Source organism: Pseudomassariella vexata, assembly GCF_002105095.1.
Source record: "Pseudomassariella vexata strain CBS 129021 chromosome Unknown BCR38scaffold_13, whole genome shotgun sequence".
Lineage (NCBI taxonomy): Eukaryota > Fungi > Ascomycota > Sordariomycetes > Amphisphaeriales > Pseudomassariaceae > Pseudomassariella > Pseudomassariella vexata.
The window spans coordinates 507,377-528,178 of NW_024467968.1; the positions used below are offsets into that span (position 1 = coordinate 507,377).

Genomic DNA, 20,802 nt, shown 5'->3' on the forward strand with positions numbered 1-20,802 from the left:
GAAGGTGCTGCTACGCCATCGCTGGGAACAGCGTTTTCGGACCGGAGACGGGCACGGCGACAATGCTGAAACGCTGTCGTATGCTTACCCTCCATTTCATGAGAACGAATATCCTTTCTGCCTCCTGGGCGGTTTTGACCGAGGATTTGGTTTTTGATTTTTGATTTTGGCGCTTTGCGTATGATACCCATTTGTGCTTTGACCACGCTGTCATCCGAGGTTTCTTTGCCAACTCGCCAGCGACAGTGCTTCTACGCCATCGCTTGGGACGGCGTGTTGCAGCCGAGGCGGGCACCGGCGACAATGCTCTTGCGCTATCGTCTTGGTCCCGCCTCATGGGCTCGCTTTCACACGTTCTTTTGAGTTTTGGAGAAATGATATGACGGGCATATATACACATATAAGATAGCTTGAGAGGACTGGGCTGTACGCTCGTTGGATGGAGGCACCCGGTACTGAATATTACTCGGCCTTTTGATCCTTCGCATTTGCTTTCCACCCCGCCCCCATCTGTGCCATACGTGAACGGAAACGAAATAGGGATATCGCAGAATGTTGATATTTACAGATACCTATAGTCCAATGCTAATCATCTGGCTTTTCTTTCATCCTTTTCTCGTTATTGCATAATTATGAACTACCAGCCCAGCATTCCGCAATTTTACCAAGCCAGTTTCCGCTGCTTCCTCACTTTCCCCTTTTCCACAGTGCCATGTCCTAGTAGGTGGGACTACAACGAGTCCTATTGAGCCAGCCAGGTCTAAATGATACGCTGGTAGGCAACGCCGCTTCTGTTTTCCCAGACTCCAAATTTCTGACTTAATCGACTAGGCTTGGGTTGAGGGAAACAAGACCCAACGGAAAATCTGCAGCCACAGTAGAGACAAGGTACTGGACGTTCGTATACGTGACGATGATATATTAACGCCGGGTGATGCTATCTTCGTTACTCAAAAGGACTCGATGCGCGAATATTGAAAGGAAGGAATGAGAGAAGTAGATGATCGCATGCGAGGAGACGGTGTTGACTCGCAATGATAATGTAGTTAATTGCAAAAAATGCGGGCTCATTCCATAATTCCCGACAGACAACGACACCCGCAATGGCCTTATTTTATGCCAAGTCAGTCCGATATTCATACTGCAAACATGGTCAGCTCCGGCTAATCAGACCTATCCTAAACTTCATTGTGTCACCACTTGACAAATGCAAGGACAACCAAACACATTTTGCTCAGATAATGATTTTTTTTTACAATTCATCTCATCGATTTGGCGAGTGTATCTTGCTGCGACACACGAAGCGCCAGACTGTTACTCCAGGCTGGTACAGCAATTCCCCAACAACTTCAAGTCATGTAACGCTCTGTTTTGCGCAGGTACTATAGAGATGAGCATCAAACATATTCCTCTCCTGGAAAGACTATGTATTGTCTATCACTCCCCACTTCCTCCTCCCAGGCTATGTATGTCGCCTACACGTCAACCGCTCGCTCTCCTTGCCTAACACATGCCCCTTTTCGGAAATCCAAAGGAGAAAAAGACGCTCTGCTATTATATACGTATATATATGTGATGAAATGCCCCAACGCATGTGTATATCTTGTCTTCATGTCGATATCTGATTTACGTGGCATATGTGGTAATTACACCCTTCCTCTCGTAATTATTGTCTAGCACTTTTCGACCATGCATCCTCGTATATCAGTTTTACGCCGTCTTTACCAGCACAGTCGTGCTAAGGACATCATTCGTTTATGTAGGTCTGCTGAAAGGTACAAACGTGACCAACCCAATCCTTGTCCTCAAGAAATGGACAAGAACCACGCCTCTAAACTCGCTATTACAAGAATAACCACAAGAACTGTTACTCCAATTTATCAATTACTAGTCACAGGCTCTACAGCCTACACGGCGTGTACAATAGTTTTTTTTCTTTCAGTTTGGTTTAACACACCTGGTTTTTTCGGTGCCTTTTACCCCTTACATGCCATCAGACCCTTCGGAATCCCCCCCACGGATGCGGCGGTGGGCCTCTACCTTATCCTGCTCAGTCACATCGGCTTGGTCTTTGCGCATGTCAGGGGTCCACTGTGATTGACTGGGACTGTGTCCGATAGACATGCCTGCGCGGATCTATCACAGCATTAGTTTGGATCTGTCTGGCTAAAGGCCTACGCATGCTTCCCGGGTTACGCGTATAAGTTGCGAGCCAATGCGATCAACAGTTTTCACTGTTGATTCTGTCGGGTGCTCCGATGGCAGCGTACATATGCTTCTTGTGGAGGGGACAGACTTACTAAAGTCTCGAGTGCACCTCTCGAGTTGTCGACCAAGTCATCGTCGAATACCATCTTACCCTCTTCGAAAAGCAGCACAATGGTGCTGCCACCAAACTTGAAATATCCGAGTTCCTCAGCCCGTTTTACCTCATCGCCGTCATTGCGAGTGATGACAGTGCTGCCGACCATCATCGCACCAACACAGACAACCATGACGCGACCGTGTTCAACTGTATCGATCGGACACAGCACCCGAATATTTTCACTGTAAACATCGAGGGCCGAGCGAATTGCCATGGGATTGACCGTATAGTACTCGCCAGCAATGAGCTTGGGTTCACGCAGGATCCCATCAACTGGGATGTGGAAGCGATGATAGTCTTGCGGTGCTAGCCGGAAGATACCTAGAGCTCCGTTGTCATAACGCTGAGCATCCTCCGGATACGCGTCACCTAAGAGTCTCTTGACGGAAAAGTCGCGGCCCTTGATCCAGATTTTCGTTGCCTGGTCGATGCGATTGAAGACAACCGACCGACAATCCGCTGGGGAAACGAAGATGTTGGGGTTGTCTGGAGCGGAGCACGGTCTGGCTCCTGGCTTTAGTGCGCGATAGAAAAACTCGTTGAAATTCTTGAACTCCTCCAGCGGGAGGAGAACTTCAGACATGTCGAGGTTGTGAAACTCGATAAACTTGGGAATGTCGCCCTTCGAGGCCGGATCATCAAACTTCTTACCCTGCTTAACACTCATACTCTTGAGCATCTTACGGACTAACATGCTGTGTCAATTTCAAACTTTGCAGGTTAGGATCATAAACTCACTTCTCTTGTTTTCCATATCCTTGGACTTCAGCCCCTTGTAAAGCAGTCTAATTCCGAGGCGAACATACACACTCATCTTCTCCTCATTGATCTGTCCGGTAATACGGTCTTGCACGAGGATGTTTGCTGAGTTAGCCCCCAGTTTGTAGCCACCATAGGAGATCTTGGTGATAACCTTGGAGTACCACTTCCTCTGGGCTTGGCTGGCCGTCACGAAACCACCCATCATAAGAGAGTTAACTTGACGCCAATCCTGGCTGGCGCAGGTCGCAATGTGAGTTATTATGTCAGTATCCTTGCGCTTGTTAAGGCGTGGCTGATGACAGATGGGACATTCTCGAATCTCGACAACATGCTCTTCGCCTCTGTCGATGTTGAGATCGTCCTTATCCAGGCTATCGCCTTCTTCCCCTGGGGTGTTCATCTCAGGGACAACAATAGTTGACGTTCCACACGGTTGGCCCTGAACTGTGGTGTCGTCAGCGCTGAGGATGAAAGGCTGTTCTTCGGCAGGCGTTTCGGCAGGCGTCGTCAGGTTGCTAGAGCTGTGACCTGGAGCGCCCAGCATAGTTTTCACCTTGTCCGCATCTGGAAGTATGCTCTTTATCTTGTCACCGAGGACCTGGCTTTGATATTTGTTCTTAGCTTGTAGTTGATCCTCCAAGCATATGACTGCCTCATCCAGGGTTAGATTGTCTTCGCCATTTGCTGCCTTGTGCGGGAAGCGTTGGAAGAAGCTATCGATGGTAGACTCGCGCAGGGTCGAACCGAGGGTATCAAGCATAGTGGTTAATTCAACCTTGCTTAGCTCGCCACTCTCATCCGTGTCGTACTGCTTGAGCATAGACCGCCAAAATTGTTGTCTCAAGGCGGAATAGGGCATATACTTGGCACGAATAGAAAGCTGTGGGTTATGCTTTGCTTCCCATTTCTCCAGGTTCTTCATCTTGAGCGGAACAGTGAAGCTGTTGAAGTCAGGATCATCGTTTCCGGCTTCACCGTTGTCCCCGTTACCCATGGAACCGCTATTAAGGTTAGGGATTTGATCGGCTTGTAGCAAGTTGGGATTGGTGGCAGACGAAGGACCACCAGCCGCCAAGCCATCAGCTTGTGACATGTTCGAGATGCTGCTAGGATTCTTCGAGATGACTGGTCGCCCTTTGTTCAAGCTGGTGGAAGAAGAAGACCTGGACATGCCAAGCTTTGCGAATCGCGACTTTTTGGTAGGCATGTCAATTCCGGGGGGATCTTTGAGATCATACAGGCCAGTTTCGGGATCAGCTTTAGGCGTCTTATCCATCAGTTCCTTGAGCGGGAAAGAGGTCGAGGCAATAAAATCATTGCCAGAGTACTTGTCGCGATCAATGACTGTGAAGGCAAAGGAGTAAGACTGCTCGTGGCTCAAGACCTGGAAGATCATCTTTTCGTTGAAAACGGGATTCAGATTGTGACGAATGACCCTCGTGCGATATGTCTTCTTGCCGAGCGATGCCACAACAAAGGGGTCCATGTCAAAGCTCGTCTTGGTAAAGTTGGACTCGGGGGGCAAGTCGGTGATGTTACAGATCTCGAGGAAGATGAGACCAACGACGTCGCTGTCGCCATTGGTGAATTCGTAAGGATTCTGTCTCTTCTTACGTTTCAGCCCTTTTATTCTCAGTCTCCTCTTGCGTTTCTCAATGGTTTCGGGCTTGCTCGGGTCATCTTCTTCGGGGGTTTCGTCATCGTCGAGCATCTCGTCGTCGTCGTCGTCGTCTTGTGAGTTGTCGGTGCCGCTCCGCATCAGCGGGGGCGACGGCGAATACGCAGATGATTTGGAACTCATCGGGCCGAGAATTGGAGTCCTTGTGGGTGTCGCGTTGCGCGAACCGCCGTATGATTCTCCTGCCAGAGTACGTATCTTCTCAAATACCTGGGCGGCCGTCGCGTCCTTGTCGGTAGAGTCGAATATGGTGAATTGGAGTAAGACCTCTCCCGAAACGACGCTGGACTTCTTGCCAGGCCGCTTGCTCTTTAGGGGGTACCATTTGGGTTCCTGTTCAAGAATTTCGTTGGCAAAAATCTCCTCGAGAGCTAAGTCGAATTCGCCCATGTAGTCCTTCTTGAATCTGTCCTTGTCCCAGCAAACGGCATCGACAAGCAGGCTCTGCACGCCCACGATGGGCATGGTGCAGACGACGTTCCATTCAGGATCCAGTGACTTCGGGACGCAGTGGGTTACGAACTTGGTTTCGCCGCACGTTAATTGGAGGTACTGTCGAGCTTGTTGTCAGCATGGATGTCTCTACACGAATGGCGGGGTTGTCCATCGCATACCGGGTCTGAGGTGCCTCCACGATCTTTCGCGGCCAAGTTCTTCGCCTGCACAGCAAACGCGTTAGTCTTCCGTCTAATTTTTGTCGTGTGGTGTTAATTGGCCTTACTCGAAGCACCACAATCTTCAGGACCAACCCTGTGTCCTTTCGCCCATTTGGGCCTACTTGTTCGATGGTGGATCGCATTGGACTGGTACTGCGACTGTTGGTTGTCGAAGTAGCAGAGCTCGTGGGTGGTTTCAACCGCGAGGGGATAAGGCGAACCATTGCGAGCTAAGAGGGGCAGCCTGCCTAAGACACTTGGCGACTCAAGTATGTAGAAACTAAGGCGGCCTTTAGTCAGTGACGTGGGTGAACAACCCCGCCCCTTGATCTTATTGGGCCTCGGCCAACTGGTCCAGTTGCGTCTTGGTGTAATGCTGCAAGTCGTTCAGCTCGAGTGCGCAACCACGTCCAAGCGCCAAATGATGTCAAAAGATGGCCTGCGTAGCTTCCGGTGCTTCAGAATACCGTCAACATAAATGTGAGGCTACACGATTTTGGAATTGCGTGTTTGGACCAGCCAGCTCAGTGCGGATATATTGATGTTTCGCAGATCGATATATCGAGGTGTCAGTGTCGGATTGGAGACAGCATCCATGAACGCCGAGAGAACTAGCGGAACTATCTCGTCATCAAACAGCAAAGTAGGCGCGCGGCGAGGATTAAGAACGGAGATACGGGATCACTGAGGAAGTTTGTAGATTAATCAGAAGAAAGCCAAGTGGTGAAAAATATAGGAAGAAGAGAGAGAAGAGCAAAGTAACGCCAAATTCCTCTCCAGAAAGGGCTGCGACGGCCTCAATGAGTTGCATGTTGCTAGTCGCGCCACAGAAGCTGGAGACACTCGTCGAACCTTTTCTTGGGGGCTGCACGACATGACGGCGGGACGGACGCTGTACATGATACCACAAGCCAGGCTGTGCCCGTTAGTGCATCGATCGACCTCCTGAGAACGAATAAGTTTGCGCGATGCAAAGATCGGCAGCAAGGAAGATGCACCTAACTTCGATGTTCCATACCGAGGTTTTTGGTACTCCGTTGCGGGCTACAATCGGTTGGTCGGTATTTTCGAGGCTTTCAGCTACCGATCGATCCCGCACACTGGGAATCTCCCGTAACTTGCCTGGCCCTACGTCGTAAAAAAAGCTTCAACGCTACGAAGTATGGAGTCCTCGTGCTGTCCCCCGGTGAGCCTGCCAGTTTTAGCCTCAAGTCTGTCTAGTGTCGGGATTCAATTTACTCCTTCTGCACCCTGCGCGGCCCAAGGCAACAAACAAGTGACTGGAATTGGCTGCGCCTCGCATGAAACGCGATCAGGATTTGCTGAGCTGACGCACAGATATTGATCATGATATGTGGTCGATCCCGCGATCTTATTGATTACGGCTGTCTCTATTGGCTGGGTATTACTTCACGGAGGTTTCTCGTCAAGGTATTCTGCTGCATGAGCCGGCTTCTCAGGAACCTCATGACGCAAAATCATCCTCTGCTGCATCTCGACTTGTATCCCTGCACGTCGAGAGTCCAGACGACAAATGCTGCAGTACCCAACACTGAGGCCACCTCGACTGACTTCGAGTGAGACCGTCCAAGGCCGCACTTCATTTCTCCATTGTTGCTAAACACTTGTGGGTGGTGGTTGTACGTATGAGTTTTTGTTACAGTTTACGAAAAGCCTGATTTCTAACATTAATGACAACTGGCGAGAAAATCACGTTGTGTCTGGCCCCAAATTGCACTTTCGAGGCCATAATTTACGTCGGCCTAAGCCTGAAGGATTAAGCACCTTCCCTACCACGGGCGGTCCTGTTTTTCCTCATCGTTTCAGGGGTATTTATATATTCAGCATCTCGAATGGACGTTGATTCCTATTTCTCGATGCACCGCATGAGAGACCAAAATAGCCAGTGCTGTTGGACACCAGCAATGCCTTCTTAATTGTAGAAGAGGCAAATGGTAACAATATTTCGATGTAAAGTCTATGCTGTCCTTTTAAAACACCGCCGAAATGATCCCAGACCTTATTTCTATCCCTGCAACGCCTACTATACCCGTTGTGCCAACCCAGCCCTTGTTATCTACACTCAAAAGCAAGAAACAACAAATGACACTTCGATCCTTTGTCATGCCTGGACCGGCGCGATAGCGGGAGCAACCTGGGTAAGCTCGACCTGTGGCTGTGGCGTCTTGAGTTCAGTGAAGACCTCTGGCCACAGGAACATCTTCTCCTCTTTGCTCGGAGACAAGACAGCAAACCTCGGCACGGCCTGCTTGCTGGACACACGACGCCACATATTGGCGCGGGGGTTGAAGCGAGCCGGCATTCCCTTGCCCTGAGTCTTCGCCTCATCCTCGTTGCGTATCTCCTCGATCTTCTTCTGGATATCGGCAAATGTGTCAAAAGCTACGAAGTCGATCTTGTTTTTGATGCAGTACTCTTCGAGCCTCAACCCCCGGCGGGCGAAAAGCACATCTGCTTCCCGCGCAGCAGCAAGGTCCGACACACCGTCGCCGATGAAGACGATCAAGGGCACGGTGCCGTCCTCACAGGTCAAAGTCGCCGCCTCGCGCGCCTCGGTGATAGACAGGGCCTTGTCATGGCCGAGCTCCGTGTCGTGGCGCCAGATGGGCTTCCAATTCGAACCATCGTCGGCGATGGTCGCATCGTTAGCCACGATGTCGATCTGCGCCGACTCTTCCTCTCCCAGGAACGTATCCAGGACTTTCCTTAAGACAGGTTTCAACCCCGCCGAGATGACGCTAAAGGAGATTTTGTGCTCGATGCAGTAGGTGTGGAATTCTTGGAATTTGGGGTCGATTTCAAGAGACTTCTCCATGACCTCGAAGCCGTCGTCGAAGGGCACGCTGAGAGATCCCCACATCTCCTCGGATACATCGCGGAAGGAGCGCTCACCCGTTTCGATTTGTTCGTTGAGGATCTTGCGCTTCATGGAGCCGCACCCGTGGGCGTCGAAGAGGATATGACCTGTATCTTGCATAAAGATTGTTCCATCGAAGTCTTGGGGTCATGTCAACGAAGTGTTTGTCATTTGGATGGAAAAGACGGCCTACCTGAGAAAATGTGAATCTTTCTCGTCTTAGTAGTCGGTTCCGGGATTGCGTTTTCTTAGCCTCGGGTGCAGCAGGGGGCGTGATGGCGATAGGCATGTTGGGTGGCTATGATGTTGAGGGGTTTCTATGGAAGCTCTAAGGAGGCTCTATGGAGGGGGAAATCTGTCTAAGTGGTTGAAGATGTTGTTTGTATCGTGCCAGAGAGGGACAAAGAATACGAAAGGATGAATATCGACGATACTTTGATTTATGGTTTATTGTAAGTCATGATCAAGGCGGGAAGGAAACTTATATACACACACGTCCTTGCCAACTTCGAGGGACACTGGGCCGGTGCTTCTCCTTGGCACTAAAGCAGAAAAACTTATTCCATTGTGATTACTGAGGCAGAAGATGGATAAGCAAAGCTGGTCATCCTCGACACCCTAGGAATATTCGTATTCCAGGTGACTAGTCAAATACGCCTGCATCAGTAGAGACCGGGGGCGAGGCGACAACCACATGCAAAAGCATAGGTTGAAGTGGAGGCTCGATAACTAGTTTACATCCATACCATGGGCAAAAGTTCTACACAATCTACATAGTATTTTCCATTGCATCGAGGGTCCAGTCAGGGGCATGTAGACCATCGGCAAGTCGGCCAACTAGAGAGAAGAGATGGTCATCAACACAAATACTGTGTATATCGCCGATGGCTACCTAGCTTCTTGCCTACCGTAAGCAGCCAGGAGGCCGCTCCCACAATGACGTCCTCGGCGTCTGGTGTGGTTGAGTCGTCTCCTATGGGGCTCAACTTATCCGCCCTGGCGTTCCAGACCATGAGCTACTATGTGTGTATGCGGGCGTCTGGACTCCTGTGGAACTCACAATCGCGGCACCCACAGTGACTGATATTCACAGAATCTGCTGCTTTCACAATCGTGGTGACGCGTACTAGAAGGCGGTCGTAGCACTGTAGTTTTCAATAGCGCATCGGCCGTCAACTTGCCAACATAAGGGCCATGACACATTGCAGTGGAAGAGAACGATGAACATTGGCTTTCGGCTTCCCCTGGCTTTGGGTGCAAGTCAGTTCACGATGCCACTGCGAGGAGCATGCAGCGAACATGTGCAAAACGGCAGGTTCAGGTAGGTAGGTTAACATCGGCCGCTGAGATGGGCCGAGTGTCCCGGATGATGTCATCAGACGCTTTCAGCAATCCTGAGCGATGTGCCCCAGATAAAGTATCTCACGACGTTGGCTCCGGAATCACCTGTGCCGGAAGCGTATAGAAGCGGTTGAGGGGTATGTACTATCCGATATCGAGCCCGCCGCTTCGCGGAGGGGCGGACTTTTCCATGGCTAGGGTTGATTGGTTCCTGGATCGTATTTGGGCTTGTTCCGATGATGCGTTGGATCACTAGAGGCGGCTTACAGTCCCTGGACAACATCGCTCCTCTCTCATTGCAGCGGTCTGAAAGGCAAGAGGTTCTGGCAAATAGTTCGAAAGTGAGGGGCAATTATGAGATCTCGCATTCCTCCCGCCATAATGACCCACCGTCTATGCCATTCCATTTCGCAACTCCCACCACATTCTCACCAAATTATTGCACTCACATCGTCATTACGCATCCGTCTAAACCCTCCTGGGCGTGACCCAGACTCGATTCTTTCCCATGAACTCACGATTTGTGCTTACCGCTCCACCACGGATTCAATGAAGTCAATTTACTGATGAGCCCAGGCTAGGGGTACCCTTGAGACCCTGACGAACTAACAATTGCACTGCCCCTACCCGTGTGACCGCAGCATCTTCAAGAACGGCATACCGTTTGAGGTCATCATGTGGTAGACAACAATGCACCCTTTCGCTTGCATTCGTATGTGCTGATATCAGTACGCCAGGCGATTCCAAGTTTCGACGTCGCAGACTCGTTGCCTGCTAGAACATTACCCCAACACGCAAGAAACTCGCAAAATGAGCTGCTTACCAGCATTCCTGTTCCAAATGTTTGTCATGTTGATGTATTTCACCAAAAGAGTACAGTGTCTTTAACCCAGACCCAATGCTTTTGTCTCTATCGTAAGTCCACTACGCCCGCCCAAATGTCAAATTCCACGATATAAACCTCCACGCCTAGGACGAGGCTTTCGCGGTGTACTTTGTCGCAGCCTTGTCAAATGCCGCGCTCTTCTCCTCCAAGTCGGTCAGGAGCGGATGCGCGGGGCTGGTCTTCTTCAGCGAACTGGGGAGAAAATGATGTTAGCATGCAATCCAAAAAAAACGGATTTGAAGTCTCCATCCCATAGGAGAACTTACGCCATGACGTCCTTCGGGTCCTTTCCTGTTACGATGTTCAGAACCACCAAGTTCGCAATGGCATCAGCGTAGTCAGGCTGCTTTCCAATCGCTTGCTTCAACGCCGTCTCGGCCTCCTCGACGCGCCCTAGGTGAAGTTCGCAAACCGCTTGGGAAACTAGTGATGTAACGGATGATGTTGACGGCGCCTGTGCGAGTTCCTCAAAGACATAGAATGCTTGCTGGTACTTCTCACCACCCTAGAACACCGTTAGAATATGGGGTGTTCCATTAGCATACTTGGGGAGACATACCAATCTCAGGCCCACCCATGACTCGGTCAAATTGACAAGCAAGCTGTCCTGTGCCCAACTTCGTGCTGCCTTGACTTCCTTGAGGGCGAGATCTATACGGTTCTGTTGAAGATAAATCTGTGTAATCAAAGCGACGGCGTCGACTGCCCAACTATCAGTACTTTCCGCATCACCCAGTTATAGGTATCCATATGGAATAAACCCACGATTTGCAGAATGCTGCGACAACAACGCCAGCGCCTCCTCGCTCTTCCCCGCCGCCTGCAGCACCGTTCCGCCCAAAACTTGCACCGTCGCGTTGTCGCCGCTCGAAGCCGCCAGCTCCTCAATCGTCTTGACCGCCTCGTCAGTGCGGCCGAGGCTCAGCGCCGCGAGCGCGCCCACAGCCGCTAATTCGGGTTTCGACTCGCCCTCGACGTCCGCGATCACATCTTCGGCCTGGCCCAGCGCGATGCGGGCGCGGTGCTGGAGCACGCGGGCGGGGAGGGCGTTCTCGGAGGACAGGGCCGATACGTCGTAGTCAACGGTTTCTTGGAATTGGCCTTGGTGGAAGTGGTTGTGGAGGTTTATGAGCTCGCCTTCGGCACTGTAAGGATCCATCTTGGGCGGTTTGAGAGAAGTGCAAAAACGGGTATGAGGTTGTCACGGTTTGCGGGTCAGAACTGGATGCCAGATAATCGAAGGTTGAGTACGGAGTACTAGAGGTTGAGCGGAAGAAGCCGCCAGGTGGCAGTTGACAATTGTGGACTTGCCCGACGAACCCTGCGGGGGTCTAATAACTCCTAAATTGATCTAGGAGACTTGAAGTCGAGCAACAGGAACAGACAATGAAAAATGTAAGTCAACATGAATAAATCCGATTGCGATTAAAAGATCTCAAATTTCCAGTCTCCTAGTGAAGAGTAAGGTATACTGGACTCAAAGTCATAGCGCACAACCCAAGTCTTGTGCGGGCTCTACTTTGATGTAATCTGTGAATTTGACCTTACCCTCCCAACCATGGTCATCACTTGCAAGTAGACTCTGACACATCTGTTTTCAGTCAAATGGTCAATTCATTTCCTATCATCATACAGCAACGGAATTTTTCCAGGTTTCCTGCTAAGCCTCAGTGCCTTTCCCGACACGTGGCTATCCACACCCAGTGCTGTTCCCTCCGGTTTTGGTTTTGGTATATCAACAAGATCAAGGCGAGCCTAGTAGGCTATAGTGGCCTTTAATTTTTTTTTTCCATCATAATGACCCTCTTCATGTCATCGGTCAAATTTCTTGCGCCTCAGTACTCTGCAATTGATGCCTCAATTCGCACCATATCTCAGTACTCTTCCAGGCTTTCTTGCTCCCCGCCTTTGTGCTCCCCGCTGTCCAGTGCTCCCCGTGCCTCAGACCCCGGTGCCCTCCTACTCTCCGAGCCACGATGCTTTCCAGGTCTCGGTACCCTTCCGGTTGCGGCGAACCTTCAAAGGCGAAAGCTCTCGAATGTCGCCGTCGGCAGCGGCAGGCCTGCCATCAGCAGGCTTGCCCTTGTCGTCAGCCGTCTTGTCATCAAGAATCTTCTCGCGGGTTAGCTCAGCCTTGGAAGGCGACGACCCTTGAGTGTACACCGAAGCCGAAGCAGCACTTTCCCAGTCGCCAACGAGGAACTTGTTGATCTCGTCCAGAGTCTGCGGCAACAGATCAAGGTAATCTTCGGCGTACGATCGGACTCTCTGCTTACCCTGCTCCGGCTCCGGCGTCTTCGCCTTCGCGTTTCTCTCCTCTGCGATCTCGAGTTGTCCCTCATCCACGAATGTATCGATATCGGAAAGCTTCTCCTCGGTGGACTTGTCCTTCTTGTGGGCAGACGACTTGACCTGCTCTTCAGCGAACTTGGTCTTCTCATGGACGGACGACTTGGCCTTGGATTTAGCCGGCTTAGTCCCACAGGACGACGAAGGCGGAAAGTCGATCTGGGGGCAGTGCTCCCCGGCGTAAATGTTGCCCTGCGCCATCTCCCAGGTGTAGTCGTCCTTGTACGGAGGCCAAACCCAGACCCAGTGCGAGTCGTGGCGGTCGTGGCGGCAGGGGCGATCCTCGATATTCAAGTCCTCCTCCTTGGGGTTTTCTCCTTGACTTCGGAGCGGCATGCCAGCCGTCAGCGTGGAGCTCCCCTGGGCTGTGTATGCGCGGAGTGCGTCCAGTTCCGCTCTCAGGCGAGCGGCTTCGGCCTCTTCCTGCTCCCTCATTCGCTTCCCTCTCTTTTCTTCCATTTCCTCATCGCTGATCCAGAGTTTGGCGCGAGCATCGTTCTAAAATGCTCGGGCTTCTTCCGGGTCGCGAAAGGGCTTCTCGGGTTCGTAAGGCTCAATAGCCGGGGCTGTGTTGTCAGCGGGGCTATCTTCGCTGACTGCCGCATTGGGTTCAGTGCTCTTCATATCGGCATCTGATCCCTCAGAATACTTCTCGTTGGGGTCTGTGTTACCAGAGTCCTTCTTATCCGAGACTGATCCCTCAGCCGGCATCGCGTCCTTGATCACAGTTCCAGTGGAACTCGATGCGGGAAGCGGCTTCTTCTCCCTTTGGAAGAACTCGCCCTCGGGCTGGTCATCGTCAAGGGAACGCATGAGGGGCCTATTGTTAAAGAACTATTCAATTTTTTGCTGTCAGTAATTACTTGCTTACTTATATGAAGGAAGGGTGGGGACATGGTGAAGAAAAAAGGCTGCTCCAGGTCGAGTATGCTCCTCTCACGACAGCCAAGCGGCAAATACAACATAAAACAAAATCAACGATAGCGGGTCATGAAAACTACCCACCTGTTGATGCTTCAGAAGCGTAAGTGAATATTCCTCGGGCACAGCAGGGTCTCTTTTATATGCAAATGAGGAGGATTTTGGCTCTTCACTGATGGGGTCCGGGATATTAGGGTTTGAGGTGATGGCAGTCGTGACGTTCTGCAGCGAAGCCTGGCTTTCCCCTTTCTTTGAATGGAAAGAATGAGCTGACAAGCTCGAGGGCAGCTTGGACCTGCCAGCGGTGGCAGTAGCAGCGGTTTCAGAAGTTTCTTTGGTATACATGACTTTGGACTGCTTGTGACTGAGTGGTGAAGGTGACGAATTCTCAGCGGGTGTGTTGTTAAGCCAATTGACAATAGCTCTCACTTTGGAACGACCGCTATCTGTAGTCTCGGTCGAGGTGCGATGTCGAGATCTGAGAGGACTGGGGCCGTCGGGGACCTTGCGGCTAATGTTGGCGGAGAAGCTGGTGAGTAGGCCTTTGGTTTCCTTTTTGCGGTCTAGCATTGGGCGAGAGCCCTTCACGTACTTCTCGAGGTAGAAAGGATCATCTTCCGAGTCTCTGCTCCTTGGGCCGGAGACATTGCTTTCTGGAGGCGACGAAACAAGCTCCTTGTCCTTAGGCTGCTTGTGAAGGTACTTCTCAAGGTAGAAGGGGTCAGATTCAGATTCAGTTTTCTTGATAGGAGATCTGGGCCGTGTTGCTGATGACAGGGCTGACGTGGAAGAAAGTGCGTGCTTCTCCGACTCGGAAGTCACTGAGCGTTTTGACTTCATCGTGAAAGTTGGTCAGGCAACAACTGCAAACCTTGGCCAAAAGTTCACCAGTGACAAGAAAGTGTACAAAAATCAGTCGGTGGTGAGTATGGTATTTGTGAACGGTGATGCAACCAACAAGCTCATGAGCAAGTTGGAACACCTTGGTGATGAGGGTGATGATGGGAATAGCAGCGGCGAGGCTCACAAAAACAAGAAAGATTGGGGAGGAAAACTTCGGCAATAGTTCTGGAGTTGGTGATTTCCGTGATGAGTTTTCCCATAACAGAAAAGTGTGAAAGGTGAATGTCAGCGATGATGTGGTGTTGTCAATGACGGTGAGGTTCACGAAATCAAGGAAAAGTGAAAGGATGCCACCGACTATGGGTGCGATTTCGGAAAAACGGCGTCGGTTGACCGGGTATGAAGCCCGGGATGTCCAGTGCCAGTTAGATACTACTGATCTTTAAAGTAGATGTGAATCTAACGTGAATGGCTTGATCCAACAATCCATATCAAAAGAGACATGAGGGTTCATCAACATGTACTTTGAACTTGCCTCAGGATGTCTCGAACCTGGTGGGATTCACATCAGATCTTGATGCCTCTTGGAACTGAGCTGACCAAGAATAATGCTAGCAATCTTATTTCTTCCAAGCCCAAAGTTGACCCCTTTCTTGTACTTATACTTAAAGAACTCGAAGTTGGCAGAACTCACCTCTCACAGGACACGGGGCTACATATATCTATGCACTTTCCCTGCTTTTGATTGATCATGAGTAGCAACAATACTGTACAGATTCAGAAAAGCGGCGTCACCCAAGTTATCCGAAGTGGCATCTCCAGGACACCATTAACCAAGCTGTATGAACGAGTTAAAGCCATCGCAGATGGAGCCAGAGGTGGAATGAACCAGGGCATCTACATTGTCCGAAAGATATCCACGGGGAAACTCTATGTCGAGAAGAGATTCAAGCCACACCCCAACGACCAGTTTACAATCAGGCTTGCCATGCTCGAGATATACCTCCTCAAACGCCTCGTCCATAACTCCATCGTGTTCTATCAGGACGCCTACGTACGAGAAAACCCATTTGATGCCGCAGTATATATGGAATACTGCGATCGAGGGTCTCTTTCCAATCTTATCCAGGTATACCAACAAAGCAAAACGACGCACCAACAACACTTCATCCCGGAGAGTTTCATCTGGCACGCCTTCGTCGGCCTCGCTGACGCCCTCTACTTTCTGAAAACAGGGGAGAGCTACATCTCGACCCCGATCCACAGCAACCAAGGTAAGAAATGGACGCCCATCATTCACAGAGACATCAAACCCGACAACATCTTCCTGCGCTCGCACGACACCCCCGGCTCCAAGAAACCACTCTACGTATTACTCTCCGACTTTGGTCTTGCCTCCCCCGACGACAAGGATCCTAGTGTTGCTCGCAAGCCTTCCGGCGTACGGGGAACCCCCGAATTCCACGCCCCCGAGCTGTGCTTCCAGCCCTTTCCCGCCACGCACCAGATGGACTACCAAGCTCAACCGCACACAGCCAAATCGGACGTCTGGGCGTTGGCGTGCATGATGTTTGCCATGTGCGAGCGGGACGAGTTCGCGCATTTAAATCGGTACTGTTTCCCCATGCGGAGTCAGAAGTGTCGGGGCCGAGACGCCATTTTGTCCATGCTGGATATCACGCAGAAGCAGGAGTACTCGGAGTATCTGGAAAGGTGCATCAAGTGGGCGGGGAATAAGGATCCGCGGGATAGGCCGGATCCGAGGGTATTGATTAGGGAGGTTAAGGGTGAGTTGGATAAGTGGGTTAAGGATCCTAATTGGACGGCGCAGGTTGCGGTTGCGGGCGAGTTGCCGGATTGGGCTACAAAGAAGTCGGATGTTAGTTAGTTAGGGTCCTTGGGTATCTAGTTGAGTAGGTAGGTATTTAGGTTTCTCGTTGCGTGTTCGTTGGTCTTTTCCAGGACAGCACTCTCTGCCGCGAGAGTTTATATGAGAGACCTTAGGTATGATTTACTTAGATCACCATCGTGGTACACAAGCTTCTTTCAGTAGGCTGTAACTGTTATTCATGCCCGCACTGCTGGTCAGACTACTTACCCAACCCAATTACAAGATACTGCTCTGCATGCATATCTGAAACGTAGCTGAAATTTGCCATTTCTGACTCCATTGAGGCCTGGTATATTCCATATCTATGAGTGCCGGGCGTTTTGCAGCAACACTGGCACAGTTGATCAAATGTGGATAGATGCCTTCGTTGCTACTGGTGACACTACAATTCTTCACTATCCCGTGGTCCAGGAAAGGCAATCATGTCTATCAACAGAACAGGAAAACATGTTATGAATGCTCAGTCAATTGTCTATCTACTTTTATAGGAAAAGTCCGAGGCTCGAAGTTGAGCAAGTCGAGGTGACGGCGCTCTTGACCTGGCATAAACAAGGCCTTGATGGCTATGTTACAAATTGTGGAAACTAATCTGTTCCACTAAAGGGGGTTTGATGTTGTGATGTGTGATGTGTGAAACAAGTATCTTATCTTCCAGCAACGAAATGCTCCGAGACATACGTTCTCAATGCATCCAAGGTGTCCAAGTGACTGTTGGTCGAGGACACAGGCTCCAGAGTTCGACAGACCTAGTAGATGACTCTCGCCTTCTCGAGAATCTCATACGTGTCATAGTTCTCCAAATTGCAGTCGCCATACATGCACAACGCTGGCGAAGCCAAAATATAGACCCCCTCGACTTCTTGGTCTTCTCTCCACTCCGTGGTAAGCCCAAACACGTCATCCTCCTTCTCGCGCGTCATGATCTCCTCGTCAATCGGAAAGCCGTAAGTTTTGTCTAGGTCGGGCTGCGCACCCCCCCACATGTCGAATTTAAACCAGGCTCGACCTTCCGTCACGCACTTGGCCAACTCGAGCGCCTTGGCAATGATGGCTTCGAACCCAGCATTCAACTCCGCCTCGTCTCCATTGGACGAGAAGCGAACGCAGTTATGCGACATGTCCTCGATGAGCTTGACCCTCGGGTTTCCTCCGACTCGGTAGTGCTCCTCATCTTTGTAGACGCGGCTGAGGAACTCGCCTGTGAGGGCGCGCCAGTAGTGGTAGTCAGCTATTAGTTCACTGTCGTCGCGCTTATTGACGCGCAGTCGTATCTGCTCGTTGGCAGCGCGAGCTCTGGGACTGTACATGGCGTAGGGGCGCTGGAGGAAGGTCTCTAGGAGCTTGAACCAGATGGCCGACTCGAACATGTACTGTTTGAATTCCACATTGATTATATCGGCCTCGAAATCCTTGGAGGTGCGATAGAAGAGATCGTGCTGTGCTTTGCGGATCATTTTGACGGCGGGTTTGCCGCTGAAGTGCTGCTTGGCGAAGGCGCTGATCTGGTCGCGCAGGTCGGTGAATAGCTTTTTCGCAGTGAGTTTGTCTTCCTCAAACGGATCCACGAAGTCAGTTTCGTTGCAAGGCTTGGTTTCCGTCCTGTTTCTAGTCTGGTTGCCAGTCGTGTTGCTAGCCTTGTCTCCAGTCGTGTTACTGTTCTTGTTGCCAGTTCTAGCATCAGTCTTACCGTCAATCTTGGATAGCAGGTCTTTGGACCTGGATGGGCCTGATCTCTGAGCCGCTTTGCGACATTGAGCTATAATCTCTTCATTCCGTCGCCCGGAGGCCGCCAGCTTTTCACTGAGAACCCGATTCTTTCTGGCCAGACTCTTCTTCTCGTTAAGAAGCCTTTGGTAATCCTGGGAGCCGTTACTATTAGGCTCCACGGAAGCCTCGAACAACGAGTGCGGATTGAAGGGGTCGTTGAACGGCATGTGCATCTGCAGATTCTGATTCTGGTTCACGAGAGATTGGGCTTCACGGCTGAGATTATCAACCTCCTCGGTCAAATACTGCACCGCCTCGGCAAGCTCGTGGTTTTCTTCCACCAGCATTTCATTCAGTCTGATGACAAGTTTGACTTCCTCCGTGTGCGGCTTGGCCTCATCTTGGACGAGGACAAGTTTCTTTAGGCGATTGAGTTCCCGTTTCAAGCGGATGACTGTCTCCTGATATTCTCCCATCGGCACCGTCTGTACGGTGCTTGCCTGATCGAGACGCGCTTGGAGGTTTGCAGCATCAAGATCCAGATTTTTAGCATTTTTTGAAGTCGCTCGAAGGATCTTCTTGAATTCAGCCGAGGAAATATTGGTCTTCGCATGGTTCAGTTTCATTGGAGTTGCTCGAACGGCTTGTTTGTCCTTAGACACGGCAAGACCAATGCTCTCATTATTCGAGTCCTCCGGAGCTGCTCGAACAACTTCTTTGCCCTTGGAATCGGAAAGATCGAGTTCTAACTGGTTTGTATTCAGCGGAGATGCATCACGTATCTCCTGATACTTGTCAGCGAAGGCAGGATCGAAGTCCTCGTTGAGTTCCATTGGAGACGCTCGAGTCACATCTCTACCTACGTCGACATAGAGGCCATTATGCGCGCTATTCTCCTTTACTGGACCATCGTAAGACTCTCCTCGACTCGCAGCATTTGGAAGGCCATGACCCTCAAGGTTCTGGGCCATCAAGTCTTGCGGCAGCCCACCCATATTCTCCCAGATAGCAGTGTCGATGATGGCATTATTTGGATTAATCCTGGGGTCTGGAGTTGCCTCTTCGCCAGTGTAGTCACCGTTTTCATCTGGAGACAATGCTTTATACTCGCAATCGATCTTCTCAGTGTCCTCTTGGGATCTGTAGGGCACATCCATCGATGTCAGGTATTGGGGGTTGAGAACATGGGTGACCGAGGAACCTAAGATGGCGGGCTGTTCGTTGAAGGAGACTCGCTTTGATCTCTTCTTGGTACCAATTGAGCCCCCGGGCTTGTCGGTCGGTCTCTTCTGCGGGACCAAGGACGATTGCGCGTCAACACCCTCGCAGTTACTGGGACCATACATCTCGGCGGATGAATTGGTTTATCTGCAGTACGATGACGAAGTCAGAAATTCCTCTGTTGCAGCCAATCTGATGATGTAAAACAGAATAAATGGACATACCTTTAAGAAATGGGCGTGGTGGCGTGATTGTGGTGCGCAGGCTCCTCCTGCCACGAACAGAACTCGAGTAAGGTAGGAAGATCGCTTGGAAGCTGCAGATACAAGCTCACAAATCTAGTAGGAAACCGTCGAGGAAAGACTTGTCATCAAATAATGATTGAAAGCACTTCCTCTCTTGATTGCAAGAAAGGTTGAATAGAGTATGAATTTCGAAGGGGTTGCGTCCAAGTTCTCGAGTTGGTCAGGTAACACTCGACAGAGTCCTGACTACCACTTGACTTGACAGCAGAATTTCAGACGGGGGTCAATAGTTGTGAGGAAGGTACAGAACTAGAAGACACACATGTTTGACGTGTTGTTTCCCGAAAAGACGTGTCAACTGTGATTATCACTGGCTCTACGTGATCAGTACTCAAACTCAAAGCATCGTGAAAACCACCCTTGCTCGGGCTGCAAGGGAACGAGTGAAGACAGTGGACTCTCAGCATGGTCATAGTTAATTCAGCTCTTTGTATTGCTTGGACGGCAGAGCCTTAGGCTTGTGAATGGTCTGCTCATGTGGAGGACACATCAGTTCAGAGCACGGTTTGCATCTATCAGTAAGAAGTGACGTCCCAGGTCAAAATTGGCATCATACTGGCAATGCCTCATCACTTATCTTCATTCCTGCTGTTTATTGTATTAGTATACAGTCCTTCACATGTTTATAACCTACTCTGCATGCTGCTATAGTGTTGCAATTACTAGATGGGGTATTCTCGGCTCATTGCCGGGTGGTCCGTGTTATGGAACGTGTATAGAGAGTGACTGAAGATACTGACGCAGCCCTTGAGCAATGTTCTGCTTTGAATTGTGGTGGAGTTGGTGGGATTTCAGCCAGGTAGAAGGCAAGACAAGACGTGACTGCCAGAAGGACGAAAACTATCGAGTATGCTCACAAAGGGCGTCTGTCGCAAGTTTGTGCGCAAGTCCTGCTTCTGCCTTTGCAGTTGAGTTTATGAAGCATCCATAACAAAGCATAAGAAATGATAATCATGTTGATATTTCTTGCGCACCAAGAAGCGTCCTCTAATCTGACAG

General features: G+C 50.5%; 7 protein-coding genes across 7 annotated transcripts; 3 read left to right on the forward strand and 4 right to left on the reverse strand.

Moving 5' to 3' along the window:
- Window positions 1-1,515: 1,515 nt before the first annotated feature.
- On the forward strand, window positions 1,516-2,323 carry BCR38DRAFT_444968 (uncharacterized protein). The gene is made up of 2 exons (XM_040860971.1): window positions 1,516-2,136; window positions 2,189-2,323. Exon 1 carries the CDS (start codon window positions 1,690-1,692, stop codon window positions 2,095-2,097), a length of 408 nt encoding a protein of 135 aa, XP_040712158.1. The 5' UTR covers window positions 1,516-1,689; the 3' UTR covers window positions 2,098-2,136; window positions 2,189-2,323.
- BCR38DRAFT_59736 (phosphatidylserine decarboxylase-domain-containing protein) lies at window positions 2,165-5,925 on the reverse strand. The gene is made up of 4 exons (XM_040865511.1): window positions 5,527-5,925; window positions 5,420-5,464; window positions 3,104-5,357; window positions 2,165-3,052 (listed from the first exon to the last, which is right to left on the reverse strand). Exons 1-4 carry the CDS (start codon window positions 5,683-5,685, stop codon window positions 2,232-2,234), a joined length of 3,279 nt encoding a protein of 1,092 aa, XP_040712159.1. The 5' UTR covers window positions 5,686-5,925; the 3' UTR covers window positions 2,165-2,231.
- Window positions 5,926-7,583: 1,658 nt separating this feature from the next.
- BCR38DRAFT_498350 (HAD-like domain-containing protein) lies at window positions 7,584-9,490 on the reverse strand (the record flags this gene model as incomplete). Its single annotated transcript, XM_040864784.1, has 3 exons — window positions 9,232-9,490; window positions 8,533-8,586; window positions 7,584-8,479 (listed from the first exon to the last, which is right to left on the reverse strand). The coding sequence occupies exons 1-3, from the start codon at window positions 9,350-9,352 to the stop codon at window positions 7,584-7,586; spliced, it is 1,071 nt and encodes a 356-aa protein (XP_040712160.1). The 5' UTR covers window positions 9,353-9,490.
- Window positions 9,491-10,649: 1,159 nt separating this feature from the next.
- On the reverse strand, window positions 10,650-11,725 carry BCR38DRAFT_488609 (coatomer epsilon subunit; the record flags this gene model as incomplete). Its single annotated transcript, XM_040864295.1, has 4 exons — window positions 10,650-10,758; window positions 10,833-11,071; window positions 11,126-11,268; window positions 11,332-11,725. 4 exons carry the CDS (start codon window positions 11,723-11,725, stop codon window positions 10,650-10,652), a joined length of 885 nt encoding a protein of 294 aa, XP_040712161.1.
- Window positions 11,726-12,997: 1,272 nt separating this feature from the next.
- On the forward strand, window positions 12,998-13,629 carry BCR38DRAFT_444976 (uncharacterized protein). Its single transcript, XM_040860972.1, has one exon. The coding sequence runs from the start codon at window positions 13,006-13,008 to the stop codon at window positions 13,549-13,551; it is 546 nt and encodes a 181-aa protein (XP_040712162.1). The 5' UTR covers window positions 12,998-13,005; the 3' UTR covers window positions 13,552-13,629.
- Window positions 13,630-15,430: 1,801 nt separating this feature from the next.
- BCR38DRAFT_488612 (kinase-like domain-containing protein) lies at window positions 15,431-16,567 on the forward strand (the record flags this gene model as incomplete). The annotated part of the gene is made up of 1 exon (XM_040864296.1): window positions 15,431-16,567. The coding sequence occupies one exon, from the start codon at window positions 15,431-15,433 to the stop codon at window positions 16,565-16,567; it is 1,137 nt and encodes a 378-aa protein (XP_040712163.1).
- Window positions 16,568-17,316: 749 nt separating this feature from the next.
- On the reverse strand, window positions 17,317-19,623 carry BCR38DRAFT_412597 (uncharacterized protein; the record flags this gene model as incomplete). Its single annotated transcript, XM_040858718.1, has 1 exon — window positions 17,317-19,623. The coding sequence occupies one exon, from the start codon at window positions 19,621-19,623 to the stop codon at window positions 17,317-17,319; it is 2,307 nt and encodes a 768-aa protein (XP_040712164.1).
- Between the last annotated feature and the right edge of the window lie 1,179 nt (window positions 19,624-20,802).